The sequence below is a fragment of the Netta rufina genome (genome assembly GCF_964035555.1).
Source record: "Netta rufina genome assembly, chromosome: 2".
NCBI lineage: Eukaryota > Metazoa > Chordata > Aves > Anseriformes > Anatidae > Netta > Netta rufina.
The window spans coordinates 126,352,320-126,372,282 of NC_140124.1; the positions used below are offsets into that span (position 1 = coordinate 126,352,320).

At 36.4% G+C, this 19,963-nt stretch overlaps 1 protein-coding gene across 4 annotated transcripts in view; it reads right to left on the minus strand.

Annotated features, from left to right (window-relative positions):
* Nucleotides 1-19,963, minus strand: part of JPH1 (junctophilin 1) — an 89,075-nt gene that overhangs the window by 23,053 nt on the left and 46,059 nt on the right. For all 4 annotated transcript variants that reach the window (XM_084281980.1, XM_084281982.1, XM_084281979.1 and 1 more), the window contains exon 3: nt 11,567-11,685. In XM_084281980.1, the coding sequence (XP_084138106.1) occupies nt 11,567-11,685 (119 nt within the window). The remainder of the gene's footprint in view (nt 1-11,566; nt 11,686-19,963) is intronic.

A 19,963-nucleotide genomic window follows, 5' to 3' on the forward strand; every position in this document is an offset into this window, starting at 1 on the left:
TTGTGACTTGATCTGGTAGCCTGCTGTCCTTCAAGTCATGTACTACCAATGTGATCTCAAAATGTAACACAAAGATGGTGTATAATGTGATCCTATGCTACTGCCACAACCTGACAAATCCACATCATTATTTTGGGACATAAAAGTTAAAACACATGAACCTTTCACTTAGGAGTAACTTTAAAAGGTAGCATCACTAAATATAAGCATATTTTCAATTCAGCTTTAAATGCAACTTTTCCTTCTTATTAAGTAAAGATAAGCACCTACAACAGGTAAAAACTGGTAGAAACTGCTTACTAAGTGTCTCATATAGAACAATCCCAAACACTCAAATATCTGCGTATCAAGGATGCCCTCTCAACTATTTTTTTAACTCCTCTTAGGAAACAGTTTTGTGCAGTATCATAAACAATTTCCAAGTAGTTTTGCTAGAATATCTGTCTAGTATGTTTAAAATATCTGCCAATACTTTATTTTCCTAGTTTTGACATCAATAAAAATCTACATCAAACACTTCCTGTCAGAGACTTTACAAAGACCAAGAGTGCTGAGTTACTTATTTACTGGCTACACATACAGCGACATGCATACACCTGGCCAAACCCATGGCTAGTTTTTATGCCTCTGTATTTACTCTGTTCTGATGTTTGCACAACACAAGGTAACTGTTAGTGTGGCCTGTGAACTGATGACTTTGTTACTAGTCTATCTATTTCACACAGAGAATGAGCTTCTAAAATTACAAAGGTATTTGTTGAAAAGTATATGATATTACGTTATCTCAAAATGCTATAAGAAACCTCTCGAAAATATTAAATTGTCTTCGCAAGCACCTGGACTTGAGCTGCTAGCAACAACAAAGATAAAAAAAGGAAACGGAAATCATATACAACATCACAAACTTGTGAGTCTAACAGTAGGATGACACAACAGAAACCGTCTATCTGTAAGGAACTCAGACAGCCTCCTCTTTCCCTACCGTCAGTTCCTGCAAATCTGAAGTTAATTTGAGTCGCCCCATCATTATCATACATGAATACAATACACAAGCTGCATTTTTATATTTTGTATTCCCAACAACTCTCCAATAAATAATTGAAGAATAAAGAAGAAATGAATCTCTAAAAGATTTCCTTCCACAAAAGGTTCCTAAACACGTCATTATGGAACAAACGTATATACACTGAAAGATCTGAGAGCAGGAAAAAATAGACTAATGAATCTAAAAAACTGTCTGCAGCCAACACTAAGTAAAAACAATCTACTTATTCTGATTGTACAATCTCTGCTTCCTTTCTGTAACTGTTTTAATGGTGACTAAAGCTGCTGTGACATTTGTAGAAACAGAAACAAAATTCATAATTGTATTTGCATAATAAATTACAGTGTGTAGACTCTTACACTTTTGGACTCATTACCACTAGAAACATGAAACAGATTTATCCCACCTGATAGACAGCACTTTGAAAGCTGCACAGCTCTCTAACACCTCACTGGGACATCAGCTCATGGGCACAGAAATTGCTCATGACCAGCAATCTTAATTACTGCACGGCTTTCTTTACTTACCCTAACTCTCTGCTGATGAATACTGACAGAAGTTCAAAAAATATTTGACAAGATTATATGGTGTTGGCATATGGCTCCTGTATTTAGGCCAGGCTTCATTTTTCCAGGCTGGATAATACACACACATTGTACTTAATGTGAACGCTCCCAGCTAAATAACACACGTGCTATAATCTACTTGAATGCTTCTGAGCCTGCAGGCTGCTTAATATGAAATAGCTGAGAAGGTAACTTTTAACTTTTTCACAGAAAAAAGCAGAGCCTATTTTATATCAGCCAGGCTGCAATGAGGCATGAGGGAGATTGAAGCCTTTAGTCAGTGTGTGCTTTACTGTCATTATTAAGAATAGGACATCAATCTCTGTTCACAGGAACCTGCTTTCTGAAAATTGGAAAAAAAATCCCTGGAAAATTTAGCAAATGTTAACTGCAGCAGTGGTGTTTTTTAAGCTCCTTTATGTCTATCATAAAGGATGGGCAGAAGTGAAAGGCTGTAATTTTGCTCTCATCACCACTGCATATTCTCTGAAGAGATAAGTATGTATATAGTTTGTTAATGTGGCGTAATAGCCCTCTTTACCCAGCAAAATTATATTTCTTTACATTTCTCCCAGCATGTTCACACTTGCCTTGTATGACGATGCCCAAAGCTATAGACACTATTTCAGAGTGCATGTCACTGGCATCATGCAGAGAAGGGACCATTACCCTTCTTCTCCATGACGTGCTTCTGTATATGCAGCCTGGAATAGACGCTTCTCCTGCTGGATCACATTTCAGGTGCATGGCTATTACCCTGCTCCATGGGAGTCTGGCAACTGACCTCAACAGGAGCAGGTTCACATCTCATCTCCAACTGGCTGAGTCTGTCAGCCCTTAAGGCTGTCTCATAGCACTTCTGAGGAGCAAGTCACTGTCTTCAATTTAAGTAGTCTGATAATTCTGCCAACTAGCTTGCAACTGGTGAGAGGCTGTTGGTGTGAATGGCAGTGCTCACTTTCTGCTGTCTGTGAAACGTTACTGAGAACTCTGTTCCAGCTTGTGTTTGCAACATACCACTTCACTACTGCCTGTTGATTTAAATAATGTTGTTCACCATATTATAAAAACACACAACATATCACACATGATATTTAGCTAGTCATTAGTGAAGAATCAGATGAGATTTCCATGTCATTTTATTGGCTTTTTTCTCCTTGCTATTTTACATTTCCATTTATTACTTTTTTTCCCCTCATCAACAACCTCCAGTATTCCTGTATTCCTGTTGGAATCAGACAGGAAAACTATCTAAGAAGTTCTAAAGAAGTCCTTTTGAAAACATTATGAATTAGTAACTGTCATATCTTTTTTTTTTTTTTTAAATCTAAAATATACAGTTTATTTTAGTTCAGGATTAAAACTGGAACTGATTTAGGCTAACATATTTTAAATCAAAACCAAAATACTTATGTCTCTTAATATTTATTGTTCTCTTAGTTTATTCTCTCCTCTTGCATAGGATACATGGATTTGCCTCTCTATTTAACATCAAAGCTCTCAACATGAGCATCCCAGTTCCCAGCGAGGCTTTGATAATAGACTATTGAAGTTGTATCATGTACATTGCTTCTTGGGCCACATACAAACATGGAAGAAAGAGCAGGGTTTTCTGTTTTGCATTTTGTTACCTTTTGATTTGATACCATATACTAAGAAAAAATTTATACAAAATTTCTTACACAAACCAACCCTCAAGCTCCTGGTCCATCTGTTCACATACGCAATGTTACACAGATATTAGAAATTACTTAATTTATAGTAGATGCTCTACTGATACGTCTCAATTAGCTTCAGATTAAAACAGGAACCACTTCCACTAAGCAACTTTAAGAAACCACAAAATGACACAACCTAGAGGTTTTTGGAAGACAAGAAAAATATCATTCATAGCTATCAGATGCTTTTCAATACAACAGTATTGTTATTTAGTAAATGTAATAACCAAGTAAAATTTTCGCCAGTAATTCTAACTTTGGGCTCATTCAAAATTCATATCTGACAAAGAAACAGTGCCTGCATTGTTTGTTCTCTGAACACCTTTAGGAGCTTCAGGAGTAATAAAAAAGCAGAGCCTAGGATATGCACCCAGGGCTTGGGTTCAGGACAATCCATTTAAGCATTTCTTATGCTTGTGTAACAAGTAACAGTTAGACTCCGTACTGGGAAGACATGAAATGTCTTCAAACAACTGAAATTACATTTGAATGATTTATATGTGGAAAGTAACTAGACAGGGTTTCAGACTCTGCTGATTCTAGTCAGGAATCTAGTCAGGAATATACTGCCTTTATTTAAACTCAAGATATTTCAAAGGGAGAACTGCTTGTCACTGTGATTCATCATGTCATCATATGGTAATGGAAGACTTCAGTTTTTAAAAAGTTTCTGTTATCCCCTTGCATTTGTAGAAAAAAAACACACTGAATTATGAACTCGAAAGATGCAAAAGCAAAAGTCAGATAAAGAGATCCTAAATTCACTGCTTTTACAATATGAGGTTTTATGAATTTTGTTGGAGGGAAAAGGGTTAATTTAATATTTTTCAATATTAAGAAACAGTATTTCATGAAAACATGGTAGTACTCATTAAGCTGCATTGAACTTCTGGCAAAATTGATTTTTTACATTTAGCAATGGACTCAATTACGAAACTTATGAAGTGGGGTAACAGAACTGACTACAGAACTGAAAATGCCATAACTGCACAAATTCACCAATCAGTTTAATTCTGGTAAGATTAGGGCATGTGCTTAGCTCTCCATCCTATTGTGGCTTCTTTCCCGAGATACTATTGATCTTTCGTACTTTAAGAAACCCCCCTAATCACCATGTCACTTACCATTCTTACAGTGTCAGTTCTCCCTCTTCATCTCTAAACTCTAGGTTTTCACCTCTAAACTCTGTTTGCAATAACCCCTTACTGCTCCTCTTCTCCAAATTTAACCCATACTTCACAGTTTAGCAACCAACAAATACCTTTTTAACCTCAAATGATACTTTCTGAAGAGCCTCTGCTGATTGCTTCATCGTATCTCAGTACCGGTACTTTATTCTCAACCTCCTTTGACGCAGTTGGCCACATACACTTCTGGAACATTTTTCCTCTGTTAAGTTCTATGATTCATCCTCTTATTTTCCCCTCATTTTTTCTTACCCTCTTTAAACATACTTTCAAGGAAGAGAATCACAGATTACTCTGTTCTTGGTCCCACTTCCTTCTCTTCTTACACTCTTCATCCTGTCTAATCTCACCATCCAAAAAAAAAAAAATCAACTACCATTTCCATGCTGGCTATGTTTCAGTTCCAGATTTGACTCCTGTTCAGATTAAGATCTGAGAGAATAACTGTTACATGAATAAAATGCAGAAATCTTCATCCTCTCCAAATTCTCACCATGATCTTTCACACCATTCTGAAAAAGGCATTTCTCTGTATTATGCAGGTCTATAACTTAAACACCGTATTTTTCTCTCTCTAAACTCTCTCTGCTTTTAGGGTAACCTTAAGTCTTGCAGACTTTCTTTGAATGAAATGCTCTGTATATTATCCATCTATTTCTCTGTCCCTCGCAAATGTGGAATGCAGCTGCAAAGATCATTCTTTTTCTACCCTTTCCTCTGAAATACATCTCTGGCACCCCACTTCCTATAGAAACAACAGCAAAGAAGCCCACAGACCAGCAGCAAGTATTAATTGCTTGTGGTCAAGTAGAACTTGATGTTTTCATCAGCCCAGTATAACTGATATCACATGTTTAAAAACAAAACCCCTTTTCAACGTAATTTAAATCTGCACTAGTATAATCAAATCCTTTAAAAATAAATTTCCATACTCTAGTGAAAAGTAGCACTATAAGTAAAGTTCCCACAGTACAGACCTTGTTAGTCGAATTTCAACTTGGAACAAATATTTATGACAGTTATAAATAGCATTTATAATGGAAATGTTGACATGCTGTGATAATGCACCCATGTGATAGACCCTAATTCATCTTGTCCTTGGCTAATGGACACTGGGACGGACCAATATAGAAATCTACTGGAGCAGGACAACAGTGGTCAGGTTCTGTGTCCTGGAAGGAATGGATCTTTTGGAGGGCAAATGAATAATACTGAGTGGGAAACAGGAGTCAATTAAAATGCTAAGGTAGCACTGACGTCCTTCTCTCATAACTCCCGTGGTGGCAGCTCAGAGGCTTTATAGAAGGCTTTAAGAAGGTACTTCATTATAGCAACTTTGCAGTGACAAAACCCAAGTTAGCCCAGGCTAGTTGCCTGACTAACCGGTTAGCTTCACAGTCAGATTCTGTAGCCTTCATAGTTGTATCTAGATGTAAATTAACTAGCTCAGTACTTAATGGAAGCCTGTAAAAATTACAGTAATTTCAACAGCTTTATTTCTCTACAGGAAGCTGGCTCTCTGTTATTAGTTTTTAAATTTAATTACATGCTTTTTTTCCCTAAGCAAGTCACTTGATTATGTCACTCAAAAGTATGTTGGAGTGACTGAGAAAGCATTCTGGAAGAATGAAGGCCATTCCTTTGCAGTCTCTCCTTCTCCTTCTCCTTCTCCTTCTCCTTCTCCTTCTCCTTCTCCTTCTCCTTCTCCTTCTCCTTCTCCTTCTCCTTCTCCTTCTCCTTCTCCTTCTCCTTCTCCTTCTCCTTCTCCTTCTCCTTTCTCCTTTCTCCTTTCTCCTTTCTCCTTTCTCCTTTCTCCTTTCTCCTTTCTCCTTTCTCCTTTCTCCTTTCTCCTTTCTCCTTCTTCTCCTTCTCCCAACTCCCTTCTCTCTTAACCTAGATGCATTCAGGAGCGAGCTGAGCTAGCATGTGCGTGACAGTGGGGCAGGATGGATGCAGGCTCCCAGTGAGTTGAGTGGTTGTCAGTGGGCAGGACAACAGATGTGGAAGGGTGAGGGCATCTGTATCTAGGGTTTGGCAAGACAGGTGATAAATTTGGAAGTCAAGTGGTCAGACAATAGTTATAAAAATAAAGGAGAGAACAAGAATAAAGCTTGAAGCTCACCTTTTCTTTTAGCCCACCTTGTTTCTTTGATTATCAGACAAAACACGAGTGCCTCAGTATAGGGTTCTCCAGACTTATGTAGAAAGAGGATGGAAATAATAAATTGTACAGGAAAGATGCCACAGGAAGAATCCAACAACAGTTGCATGAGGATGATGAAGCCGTATGTCAAATCATTTCAGAAAATGAACAGGCTCTTGCATGACTAAGAATAACTAGTGAGCTTCCTTATGCTTTAAGGCACAAACTGATGGCATGGCTGGTAACTATAATCAGGGGGAAATGCTCATTGTAATTGGCTTTTAAAATAAAAATATCTGGCCTGGTCCACATGCATTTAGCCAGTACATTCCTGTTAATTAGCATCAGGAAGAAATCTCTCTTTCCTGTCCATATGGAGTTTGCATTTTGTGAACTGGAGGAGGTGGAGATGGCAGAGAGGAGGAAGATGGGAAGGATGTGTTTTCTTCCGAGGCTATAGACGTCAACTACTGGTCAAAAGAAAATGTAAAACGCAGTTTCTCTTTAAGGCACTAGAAACCATCAGAAGTTGCCTATTGCTTAAAATACTTTTATTTTTGAAACCAGTAATGTCAGAATGTTAAGTGATAGTGTTGCTGTAACGGTATCCAAACAAAATAAGAAAAAATCCTGGTAAAAACTATAAATTCTTATTCTTTTTATTAGAAAATCTTTGTTCCCTGCTCATATATTTCACCTAAAATTCTGTCCATCTCTTTAGCGAGAATTAACTGCTAAATTGCTTCTCTATTTCTTTTGTGCCTTGTTCAGGATGTCAAAAGCTGGAAGACGTTCTCACGAGCCACGTGTGTTCTTCAGGCAAGTGGTTGGCCTGATAAATAATCTGCCATAAAACAATTCAGATTTGAATTTCCAGAGCTTAATTGGTCCACGGTAAAGTGCCCAGACTGCTCTTACCCTGCAGCAAAGTAGTTTTACCCCTCTTTCATTTAATCAAATGTTATTCGTTCAAACTGAATGAAAGAAGAGTATACATTTGCTGCAGGATATATATGTACACAGACAATTACAGCTTAGCTGTCCAGTCTGTGCAAGTTCATACTTTAGCTTACCTCCTGAGAGCGTGTTTACAAGAGTGTATGCTAGAGATGGTTTGTAGAATTTAGCATGAATGGATAAGTCACAGCGTCCATTAAACTTATGCAGGACTAGAACAATCTTCTCCCTTTTTACTGGGTACCAAAAGCCTTTCTTTTCTGTTATGTCTTTGATACATCACTTCAATTAGTTATTTACCCTTCTCTAGGCTTTAACAAGAGACACAAAACTACTTTTACTGGTTTTCTCTGAGAAAATACAAAAATCTCAAACTGTCCTTGGATAACTCCCTTGACTGAGAAAAAGCTCAGGTTTCATTTGTTTCCTCTTCTGACATGCTCTTTTCTGACACATCTACAAGTTTAGTGATCCCTAGAGGAACCAAACAGGTCAGAGCTGGGATTTCTCAAAATTCGTTGTATTTAGCAATAAAAAGGTCTGTAAAGTCTGGCCTCAATAAAGTCCACAACATCTGCTAAATGTGCAAAACCTACAACCTTGAGGGTAGGGCTCTACAAAGATATTCTATCTTCATTGCTATCAACCACTAGCAGAATTTTGTCTGAGTCCAGCATGAACAAGATTAGAGAAAACAGCTCCCTGCAACCTTATGAACCCCTAGACCACGGCACCAACCTTTTCAATCACACTTATTCATACTTGCTTTCCTTATATGCAAATATTAAGGTAATTAATTAGTGTGCAAATTAAATCTGAAGATTCCTATGTCACCTCAACATTCATGATTCAGACTGACATAATTATTTGTACCTGCTGAATGTTGCTTTGCTTCCTAATGCTTTGTTCTCATTTCAATCTCCTTTTGAACTACATTACAAAGCTAGAACATCTTGGCAGCTTCTGATGAATGTCTTAATGAACATAAAATTTAAATGAAGAGAAAGTAATTGGGAAGTGAGAACTGTCATGGTACAATGAGTTATGAATACTCACTGTAATTATAAATTGTGTATAATACTAGGATATATGGCCCAGAAGGCTGCATTTTCAAAACCTGAAATTTAAGAGCTTTATCAAAGATTTTCAAATATTTATATGGACTTTGGTCTCAGATAGTGCAGGCAGAGATCACTCCTTAAGACGGACAAAAATGCTTAACTTGTTTACGGAGATGTATATGTATTTCACATTTCTTTTCCCTTTCTTGTTGATTTGGTACATACATTTAGTTCTTGCTGACAGCATGTTTGTTTACCATTCTAAGCAGTTGAAGCAAAGAGAGAAAAATTACGCTTTCCCACCATAAGTAATTTTCAAGACAATTTAGCACAATGGTAAGCTTTCTCTTAACAATAGTTTTACAAACTGAGATACAATGTGTGTCATTAGTTTTTAGAAGCACTAACAGAAGCTTAAAAAGGAATTGTAAAAATAAAGAGCTCAAGCAACAGAAGAAAACTGAGAAATTGCCATTAGTAGGCAACAATGCTTACCTAGTTTTCATTCAAACATACGAAAATGGTATTTGAAGAGCAGATTCTTGCTGCTGTTTGTGTGAGGGAATGTAAATATTTAAAAAATATATTTGTCTATTTTATTATCTTAAATGACAAAAGTTATTGCTAATATTGCCCTATCACTTGTAGTATGGCATGTGAGAAATATGCAAATAAGTAAGCACTTGTACATGTGAGCCTCAGGGTTAACTGGCACTGCTTTGGAAGAGTGTATCTGAAAAAGACATCATGAGCACTGGGGATGAGAAGGCTCTCTGACACAGTAATACTGGAAAGCATCACAATGACGTACAAAAGTGGTGTTTTGCTGCAACTTATACATGAAAGTTAGTCAAAATCTCAGCATCTTGAAGTTATCCAAGCAAAGGGAATAACAATCTTTTCAAATGTATACAAATATCCTGCATTTAGCCATCCTGAAAATAATGAGGAAACGTAAAATTTAGATTCCAAAAGAGATATTTATCTTTTGACAAATAGCTAACTAATTGATAGACATTTCCATACAAAGAATAGAGTTAGAAGATGTTGCGGTGTTTTGTTACTCACTGTAGACACATAGAGCTGGAATGAGGGAAAGGATACAAACCCTTTCCTTTGGTAACTGAAAGAAAAGTTTAAGTGAGAGGAAAATAAGAATCCTACACCTTCCCTCCCCAGATCTCAGCCAATTTGTCATCAATGTTACTTCCTATCCAGTGGCAGGAAGTAAAAAAAGACACCTAACAAATTCTTTATCTGGTGGATTTCTTGGTGTCGCATTTCACACCATCACACGTTTACATTTTCTCTTGAGTATTCTAGCTATTTCCTTATTTCAAGGATTCAGCAGCTTTGAAATACTTTCACTCCAAGTGCTTTAACTCCTTCACTTCTATTCTCAGTCAAGCTTTCTTTGACAGGGTCCTTGCTACTAGTTTTCTTCATGACTGAACTTCTTAACTAATGACCAATAAGATGAACTGCTGCTATAAAATGGGAGTTCATCAGTTGATGAAAGAATGAAATAGTGAAAAAATGAAAAAAAAGAAAAAGACTTTGGTATCACAGGAGTCAATGTGGGCTACTGATATGATGAATCCACAGAAGAGGAAGTATTGAGGTAATTTCCAACAGTGATATACTGATACCATGTTAAAGCCAGTAAAGTCTTATTGCTGCAATTACTTCTGCTGAGCACCGCCTATAGTTCTGGTCATCCACATTAAAGAAAGACACACTTAAACTAGGATGGATACAAAGAATGGTTGATAAGGGGAATGGAGATTCTAACCAGTGTGAGGTGACCAGCCTTTGACTTATGTACTAAGCAAATAAAATAATAAAGCCCCAACTCTCCTAACGCCAATGGGGTTGCTCTCTACAACAGAATACTAAGAATTAAAGAAAAAAAAAAAAGTGTTGTTTAAGCTAACTGACAATAATGACTTATGAACCAGTTATATGTAGTGATATACGTTGAAAATGAAGGAAATGTGGATTTTTAGAAAATGTTGAAAAGATAGTTCTTCAATTATAGGGTCTGTACTATGTAGTAGTACCTTTAAGCACAAAGGGGTTTGTATCTGCAGATTATGCTAAGTATATACAATAATTTATTTTTGAATAAAAATGCAGTCAAGTCCTCAAAAAGTAATAAATGATATCAAAACTCATTTGATAGGTAAAAGAAAGGACAACATTCTGAAAATACATTAACTTGCATAAGTGAAGATCCATTTTACCTATTCAACCTTAAACTAAAGAGCCGTACACAAAAATATTAACTTATTGGAAAGACACCAGAAAAACAAGGTAAAAAACACATTGCTTCTTTTACATCAACTTTCCAAACCGTATGACAGGTGAAAATATGTTGCAGTGTGACACAGAATTGATGCTATGATATCCTGAGTCTGAGACTAATCTTCCACTGAGCACCACAGGCATAAGAGGAAAGAGTCCCTCTCAAGTTATGTATGTGCAATGGCAAAGCATTCTCCAGAACTCAGCCCTTAGCTAGCAAGACCGTCAAAATTTCCCTCAGACAGTAAAAAGCGTGTTCCTGTAATAAACACGATACAGAAACAACCTGAATTTCTGTTGATTTATATTCTCTGAAGTCTTATGTTGACATCATCCTGAAGAAGCTATTAACTTCAGACAAAGCTTGATACTGACTTTTTGGCACTGTTTTATACAAAGCAACAGTCAACAAATAATTAAAAAATGAAAACAAAATCACCCTAAGGAACATGCAGTCTTCATTACAGTCACATAACTACTGTTTCTGTATGAACAACAAAATGGAATGAACTTTTTAATTTAACACAGAACCTTTCTACTGTAAGAAAAAAGACTAGCCATGAAACAAAACCAATCTATAATTACCTGGTTGGTAGAAATTCGGTGAAAGTTCTCTGGCAACTGCTCTTGCAATATCACATTCCTGGCGAGCAGACTGAGCGGCCTGATCCGCGGCATCAGCTTTAGCTCTAGCATGTGCAGTTCTGTACAGAGTAGAAAACAGTTTATATGCAGAGGAGTCTGTTATGAGTTACATCAATAATGTGAGAGTAAAGTACTGCTGCTCTTAGTTATTGTGCACTGCACTGCATAGTGTAGTTAGTCCCACTTGCTGTGAATAACTACAAATCAAAGTATTCCACAATCAACATGTTACTCAGTTTTTCAGTCCTGCTCATCCTTGTATCACATTTACTTGTAGGTACAGAATTCACAACTCAGCTTAATATTTAACTTTCTCAATAGAAGAAAAAAAAAAAACAAAACAACAAGGTATCTAATTGAAACTGAGATTATGATTATTTGGTCAAATGCTAATACACAGAAGTGTACAGAAGGTCAGACTGGGACACTACACTGACTCCCAAACAGGCATCTGTGAGACTAGGACACATGGTGCTCAAAGGGACTGTGGCATGCCTTTAAAACAACCTTTACAATGCTTTGAAGTTAACATTCAATGCTGGGGGAAGGGCAAAATTGAGGTATATTGTCCCCAAAATTTGAGAAATGTGTTGCACAGTCAGACCATGTTGGAAAAGAATCAGATAGAAAACATGTTTGATGCTTCAATTGACATTTTATATTTAAATTTATATAAATAAATATAAATTAATAAATATATATAATAAATAAATAAATCTCCAGGTATATAAATGGAGACTTAACACTTCTAAATTCTTGTAATTCACTGAATTTCAAATCCAAAACAATCTGAAAAGGCAACTTTTCTGAAGTCAAGACAAGAGTTTGGAATGCTTTCATAAAGTAATCTTCACTCTGCTTCCCCCTTTTTTCTTCTGTTATTTTTAAAAAAGACTCAAGAAGAGCTTGTGCAAGTGCCTGTCACTACTGACTCTGCAAATGGATAGCTGTGTTACTGCACAATTGCATTGCTGTTTGTCCCATCTTCCCTCACCACTTCATTTTTTAAATGGTCATATGTATAAAAATTCCTGATGGCAGTGATCTCTGCATCTCTGCAGTGCTAGCACATAGCCTAGAGCTATAAAATGCTTCATTAGAACTGAGGGGAAGCTGAACATGGCAAAACAGCAGAGTTTTTCAGAGCCTCTAGAGAGAGTCATAACATTTCTAAAAACAGTTATATTCAATTTTATGATCTCAGGAATTTTCTCATAGCATTCTAGCAGAAAGCTTACATTTAAGTAAGAATAAATTAGCAGGACAACAAAAGCAGCATTTTTTATCCTAAAAGCTGGGTGATAACATCAACAGCAGCCATATAAATGAAACCCCCAAACTTTCAGTGATTTCTATGTAAAAAATCAGCTTTATTTGCAAGGAATAAAGAAGAGTTTTAGACACAGGAAGAATTAAATGTAGGTATTGTACTGAATGAGCACCAAGAGATTAACAGTATTGCAGATTTTGCATTTCTAAAAAGATGCTTAATCTCATAGGGTACTAGTATAAACACAGACATAAAAAAACCACATAGTTTCATCTGTGGTGCCTGAAGAAGATTTAAGTTACATCCTCCCCAAAATGTGTCTGTGGATAAATGTTGAAAGTTATTTCAAAGCTTAACTTGTCACAATTTAATGGATAAATATCAGCTTATGTTGCTTTCTCATTGGTCCCTCTAGGTCTCCAAAAAGAAGATTATAATGAGGAAATAAGTGATAACACCTTTGACTTGTAGTCAGGATCAGGAAAGAAACTGTTAATCAAAACAAACACATGTTATAATCCCATATTCTGTGTTCTGTGCAGTTCATGAATGGTTGTACGGTATGTGCTCGCTTAGTAACAGTAATCAAAACTGTTCTTTCTCTATAATCATTATTTTCAATTAGATGAGCTATTCTTAGCTCCTGCATAATTATGTCTATGTAGCGTAAACCTAATGAAGCAATCATAGCACTGGGACATTATTTTATGAGACAATAATGTAGTCTGCACATGGATAAACTAGACTCTGATCACCCTTTTGTGATGATAGAACAACCAGACTATTCCCACATAAAAATAGTCTAATGCTATTGTCACAGCTGCAGTAGACACTTTGAAAGCTAGTACATGTATACTAAATGACCAGCATCAGGAAAACATACTGCCAATTGTTAATTGATGCTTGTGAATTTTTGTGGTATTACACCCAAGAAGTATCCCGTCTAACACGTACTGAAGCAGTGAAGGAATGGCATGGTTACTCAAGGAATGAGCTAGTGAAGCTTAGCCACGTGAAGCTGGGCAGAAGCAAGTCACAGCAGGAAGAAGCTGGTGGAACAGAAGGCAAATGAGTGCTGCTTTGCTTGGCTGCCTTATCTTTCACCTTTGATTTCTTTTTTGCCTTTCACTTCCTGCTGTTCTGCCACCTTTGTAGCTGCAGCCAGCCAGAAACGTGAGCACACGTCTGTACCAAGACATCTCCCTGCTGGCCTCTTCAGCGAGCATCATCCACGAATGACACTTGGCAAATACCGAAAGAAGAGGAGAAGCGGGCAGCATCTAGCTCTGTATAACACAGGGCTGCACACTCCATCTGTGATCACACACTCATCATTATTTGCATTATTTGCTATTTAGCACCTTGGCATTTGGATGCTTTACTGGCTAACTAGCAATGTGTACTTTTTGGTCTCAATTTGCAATTGTATATTCAGACATTTTTTCACTTGCTGCATTCTTACTTATTGCAGACTCTAATATTTTTCTGTTGCTATTTATTTATTTTTTATTTATTTTTTTTTTCATTCTGACTTTCACACTTGATTTGCCTGTGTGTTTTCCAAACTGCCTGCTTAGAGTAACTCCTGCTTGGCACCATGCTTTGTTGTACTTGCTTTACATGTATTCTGCTCTGCATTCCCCCACTAGTGGGGTTATTAGCAGAGACTGTGGATACGGATGTTAGTTTTGAATGACAACTTTTGTAAGGGAGAGACACCAAAGCCAGACAGCCCTACTGAAATGCAACTCATTTGCTCCACTTACACTCTACACAGTGTAGGAAAGTGTATTTCTTGAACTTGTGCCCTGGAGTAATTTTGTCACTGTAAAGTCTTGAAGTTTTGTTTATTATCAGTAAGTACTCAGGGGCATTTAAGCCTGTGACTTGATATATAAAGTCAAAATCATCCACTACTTGAGATTTTTTTTTCTTCCCCAGAGAACTCCACATACGTTGCTGCAACAAGAAATTTTTATGGGAACTTCTGAAAGAGAAAACTCAAAAATCTTTCATCTCCCCAGAGCCAAGAAAAAGACTTCTGCAGGTTTTGCATGCTGTTCTACACGTTCTTCAGGAAGGGTTAATCTGTAGTTTCAGCAGCAAAATAGAAACTATGCAGGAAAGTACGCACCAACCCACAAACTACAAAACAGTATAGGAAAATATCGACCTGCTTTGCAATGCTGCATTCAAGTTCTAACCAACATCAAAGGAACTTTAATGATTTATTTTCTTTTAATTCAACAGAGAGTAGTTTGTGAAAATGAATTCTTATCAACTGTATCACATAATACGCATTACTAAGTTTGGAATTGCCATGTGTATTTATATGTGTATCTACCTGAAAGCATTATCCTACCATTAATATTCCGTATGATGTCTCAAAAGGGCTTGAAAACTTTCAAACCAATATAAAATTAACGTGTTAAAAATAAATTACATTTAGAGGAACAGTCTGCCGCCTAACTGATGAGTCCACAGTGGTCTTCAATGCAATCATGACAGCAATAAATTCAAGTCATACCTGTGGTAGGAATCAAGCTGTACTTACATTAGAAAATGAACCCACAGCTGCAGAGCCCCTAAATCTACCAGTCTATGTCACGAGTGAATGAGTACTGCAGGACCAATGGTTAACTGAATAACTGCTATGAGAAATTTCATTTGGACTCATATCAGGGTCTGATTTTCAAAGAAGCCCAAGCTTTCTAGACTGCAGGACCACTGGTATTGCTACTGATACCTCTTTTCTTCTCTGTTTGGATAGGTAGGTAAACCTGTACATGGATCCCAGCTACACTCAAGAGATTATAAGCACAGAGTCAGGGGATCTTACAGTGTCCCCTTCCAGCAATGCTGCAATCAGATTTCCATCTACTTATGCTTGAAAAGTGACTTGGAGGAATATTGAGAGCTCAAGAGCTTAACCAACATTATCTAGCACTCTGCAGCAACAATGCTTACATATTTGTCTTGCATGCATTATGTAATGTTTATCTAAATTTAAACCCCATTTAGAACTGTCCATTACCCTCCAGATTATTTTGTATTTCCATGATATCCTTCAACATACTTGAAATGCACGTTGATTCAGTGTCAACCAAAAATGTAAGCAATGTACATTTACTTTGTTTCGTTTTCCAGCTTGTATTAAACATAAGGATTCCAATGTAAAGCTGTCCAGTAGCTTGCTTACTATTTCTTAAAATGATAGAAATATTTTTTCTCAGTTTTGTTTGTCAAATATATGAAACACAATTATGTTCTTAACTATCAAATTATTCTAAAATAATAATCTTAATAATGGTAGTTACTAACAGATTTCCATATTTTCAAAAATTTCAGTAAGGACTAAACATGCATAAAGTTGTCAGAGAAATTTAATTTAGGGCAACTATCAGGTTTGTCTGAGTAACATCACTTATTGTAGGTTACTACCCATATCATCCCTTTTGAAAGTGAAATTCTATAACAATAATCCCATCTTCTTGAATTCTAAAATTCAGTGATTTTTCTAGAAAGCCAAGAATATTGTTTGCTTCTTTTTCTTTCCAGTTATGAATCTTTCCAACATTGATAATTTTTCCTCTATTTATTGAAGGTTCAACTGTGAAAATTCCTATAGATAGCAATAGTATTTCCAGAAAAGAGGAGCTGGTGAGGAAGATAAAATCTTTATAGAATGATTCTTTGGTAGATTAATTTTCTCTTTGTCACTATTTCCAAATTTTTATATTATATATTGGCATTGAATGCCAGAAATGTATCTAGCATCTATGCATTTTTAATACAGCAAGTGGGGAACTTGCATTTATCAAGTGCACTAGTCGTCTTGCTCATCTTCTTTCAGTGATAATACTGTGTGAAAAACTATTTTCTTATGGTAGCATTAAAAATATGTATGTGCACAACCATGTAGAGCTACCTAGGAACTGTAGGCTTTATATTCATTACTCTCAGCAACTCATTTCTGTAATATACCTCAGAGTTGAGGCTATGTCACTGAATACCAACAAGAAATAGAAGTTTCAGAGAGAAACAGAGAGAAAAAGAATTATTTACAGATACTGTAACATGAGAGCTTTATGTCAGTGAGAAACTTATAGTTCTTCTGAAGTGCAGATTGAATTGACCAAATGAAGTACATGCCTTCAATCAAGAGAGACAGAATTTAAAATTATTCAAAGTGCTTTATTCAATCAAGGGCTTTGTGCTTTGCTAGATTTTAGTTTCAACCAGCTGGTTCCTTCTCCATGAACTGACTCAGGAATTGGACTACCTAGGCACTACTAGCAAACTCCTAAGTAGTAAAGCATAAACAGAGTTATTACATGCACAGTGCCCGTACTGTGGCCCGTATATACTACCTACTGGACTTTGTTTCTAAAATTTCTCCTTTCCAGACTAAATTCATTTCATATTTTTTCAGTCCTAATACATGTTAGAAGAACTGAAAAAACACTACCCTTTACTTAAAAGTGCATGAAAAACGGAGGAAATTCCATAGAATTGGCAGACAGCCAACCTGGTTTCAGTACTTGAGAAAATAATCTTGGGGGTAGTGACTGGTTAGCCAGAAGTCAGTCCTGGACATAAATAACAGCATAAATAAACTGGGTTTACATCCATAAAGATTTATAGGCTAATAGCAAATAATGCCAGACGCCATACCTTCACAAAGTGTAGACTTTACTAAACACTTCTACACATGTAATGATTTCAGGTCCAATACTTTATCAAGATTGCCTTGACTTAAGATACTTGATTTTTTTTCAAGGTTTCTGATTTTTTACCCTTTGGCAACATAATTAAACAACAGCATAAATTACATCCTATTAAAATAAGGCATGTCAAAATGGATTAAAATCTAACTTACTGACACATTTCAAAACTTAATCCAGAAGACATTAAAGGAAAGTATTGATATACACATTTTGCCTTAGGAATTGGGTTTTGCTCCAGAGTTGTTTAATATTTTACTTTTATAATGTCTCAATACAATCTAAAATGTACTGTGTTAGAACTGGCAGATTATAGGACTTCTGGATTCAAAAAATACCCAGGAGGACACTGTATTGGGTTGTAGCCTAAAATTCAATATAACAACTCCAGAAAACATTGCATTTGGCCATATTGAAACAGAACACTGGGGAACAAAAAAACCTGGCCAGTATGGAAGACTGACATTGAAAGAGGCACAGGAGTATGAGATCACCCTGGATGGCCCCACACCGCAGGAAAAGAAGGGTTAATGTGGTCTTTCAACGCAGAGGAGACAAAAATTCAGTGTAAACAGGAATTTGTTCTTTCTGTGCAACATAATCTAGAATCCATAAAGCCGCTAATGGAATGATGCCCAATGTCTCAAGAAGGAAAAAGAAATGTCAGGACCACAGAATAATCAAGGGTCTGAGAAGAAGAGCTTTTTGACTTAAGCTTCCTGAGTCTCCTATCTACTCATTATTGAAGAAATACGAAGAAGCCCCTTATCATACTGTATACATCCAACAGTGGAAAAAGAAGAACACAAAATGGAGAAGACTAGTGTTTCAGATGAAGACATAACTGGTTCAACTATTAGAAGCTGAATTTAGGCATAGTCAACCCTTGAAATGTTTTGGGTATATTTGACACAGAAAAAGATTTCCAACTCTTGCAAATAATACTAGGCAGTGTACTAAAAGTCCTCTTTACTCTATTTTTCTGAGAAAAATGACATGGCCTTTTGTTTACAGGAAGTGAGATTAGATGATTTAGAGGCTGTTTACATTAGGTATTTCAGACATCTGACGTAAATGCCTCATTGGAGGCACTCCTCTCACTCCATGAAAAGTAAGACACTTGAGATATTTGCAGTTTGGTCCTCTGAACTGCAGGGATGTTATATTCCTGCAGTGGACATCAGCTCTGCTATGCCTACAAATATACATATATGTTATATATATGTTATGGTGAACATCAGTCTGCTTTTATTGTGGAATCAACCTTCTTATATTTATTCTGAACCTGTTTGTATACACCTTTATACTCCTTTGGTCTGCATTAATAAACCCAGAACTGGTCAACAATTTGGAGGTGCTGAGGTACATTTCTATAATTTGTACTTGTCATACATGGGGTCGTCAATTCACAAAGATTTCAGGAGAATGAAGGATAGCATCCTGAAAAATAAGCTCTTTCTGAAAATCCACATTTCATATGGAATGTTATTATTAGTGCTATTAATGTTATTATTAGTGCTATAGTTATTATTAATGCTATTAGTTCAATTTCCCTAATTAGTCTTCCAATCCTGCAGTTTTGTTCACCTGTTTGGAAAAAGTCTCATGCAGAAGTTGGGATTTAAAATGTGGTTTTAGATCGCTGTTAAAGCATCAATAGACAAGCTGCAATTACATAGTACTCTCACTAACCTTAGGTGCCCAACTAGCCTGGCATTATTTATGTGCATGCCAGATAATCTGCTCATGGATAATGGAATTGGCTTTTTGAGTGATGTATTCGCTTTCATTCATTATTCTGTCAGGAACTTCAATGAGAAAAGTTTTTATTTCATATTGATTGTATTTCATCTTAGCACTATCACGGAAATCTTAACAATGGCACAGCCTTCAATTTCAGCAAGATGAACAACACCATGTGAAATATCACATGGAAACTAAGTCTTCGTGGGGGGCACCTACAACTCGACAGGCAAAACCCATTCTTGTATAATATATTAGGGTATCTTCCCAATGTGATTCACTGACAGTATCTGTTCATGTCACTAACATCCAAGTACATAAATATACTTCTCAACGTGCCTTTGTCTATCGTATTTCATAGGATAGACTACATTTTATCTGATTTTATTACTAACTCTCCTTAGTGAGCAATATTTTATTTTAGTTTTCTAATTCCATAATTCTGCAGAGAGGAATGGGAGGGCTTTTGATGCTGTTGTTGTTGCTTTGTTTGTTTGTTTGTTTTAAAGATAAGGGAATATCTGCAAAGAATTTGCTATTTCTGATCAAGGCCAACTATGCAGGTTGACTGAAGAGCACAACTTCTGAACCTAGCTGGAA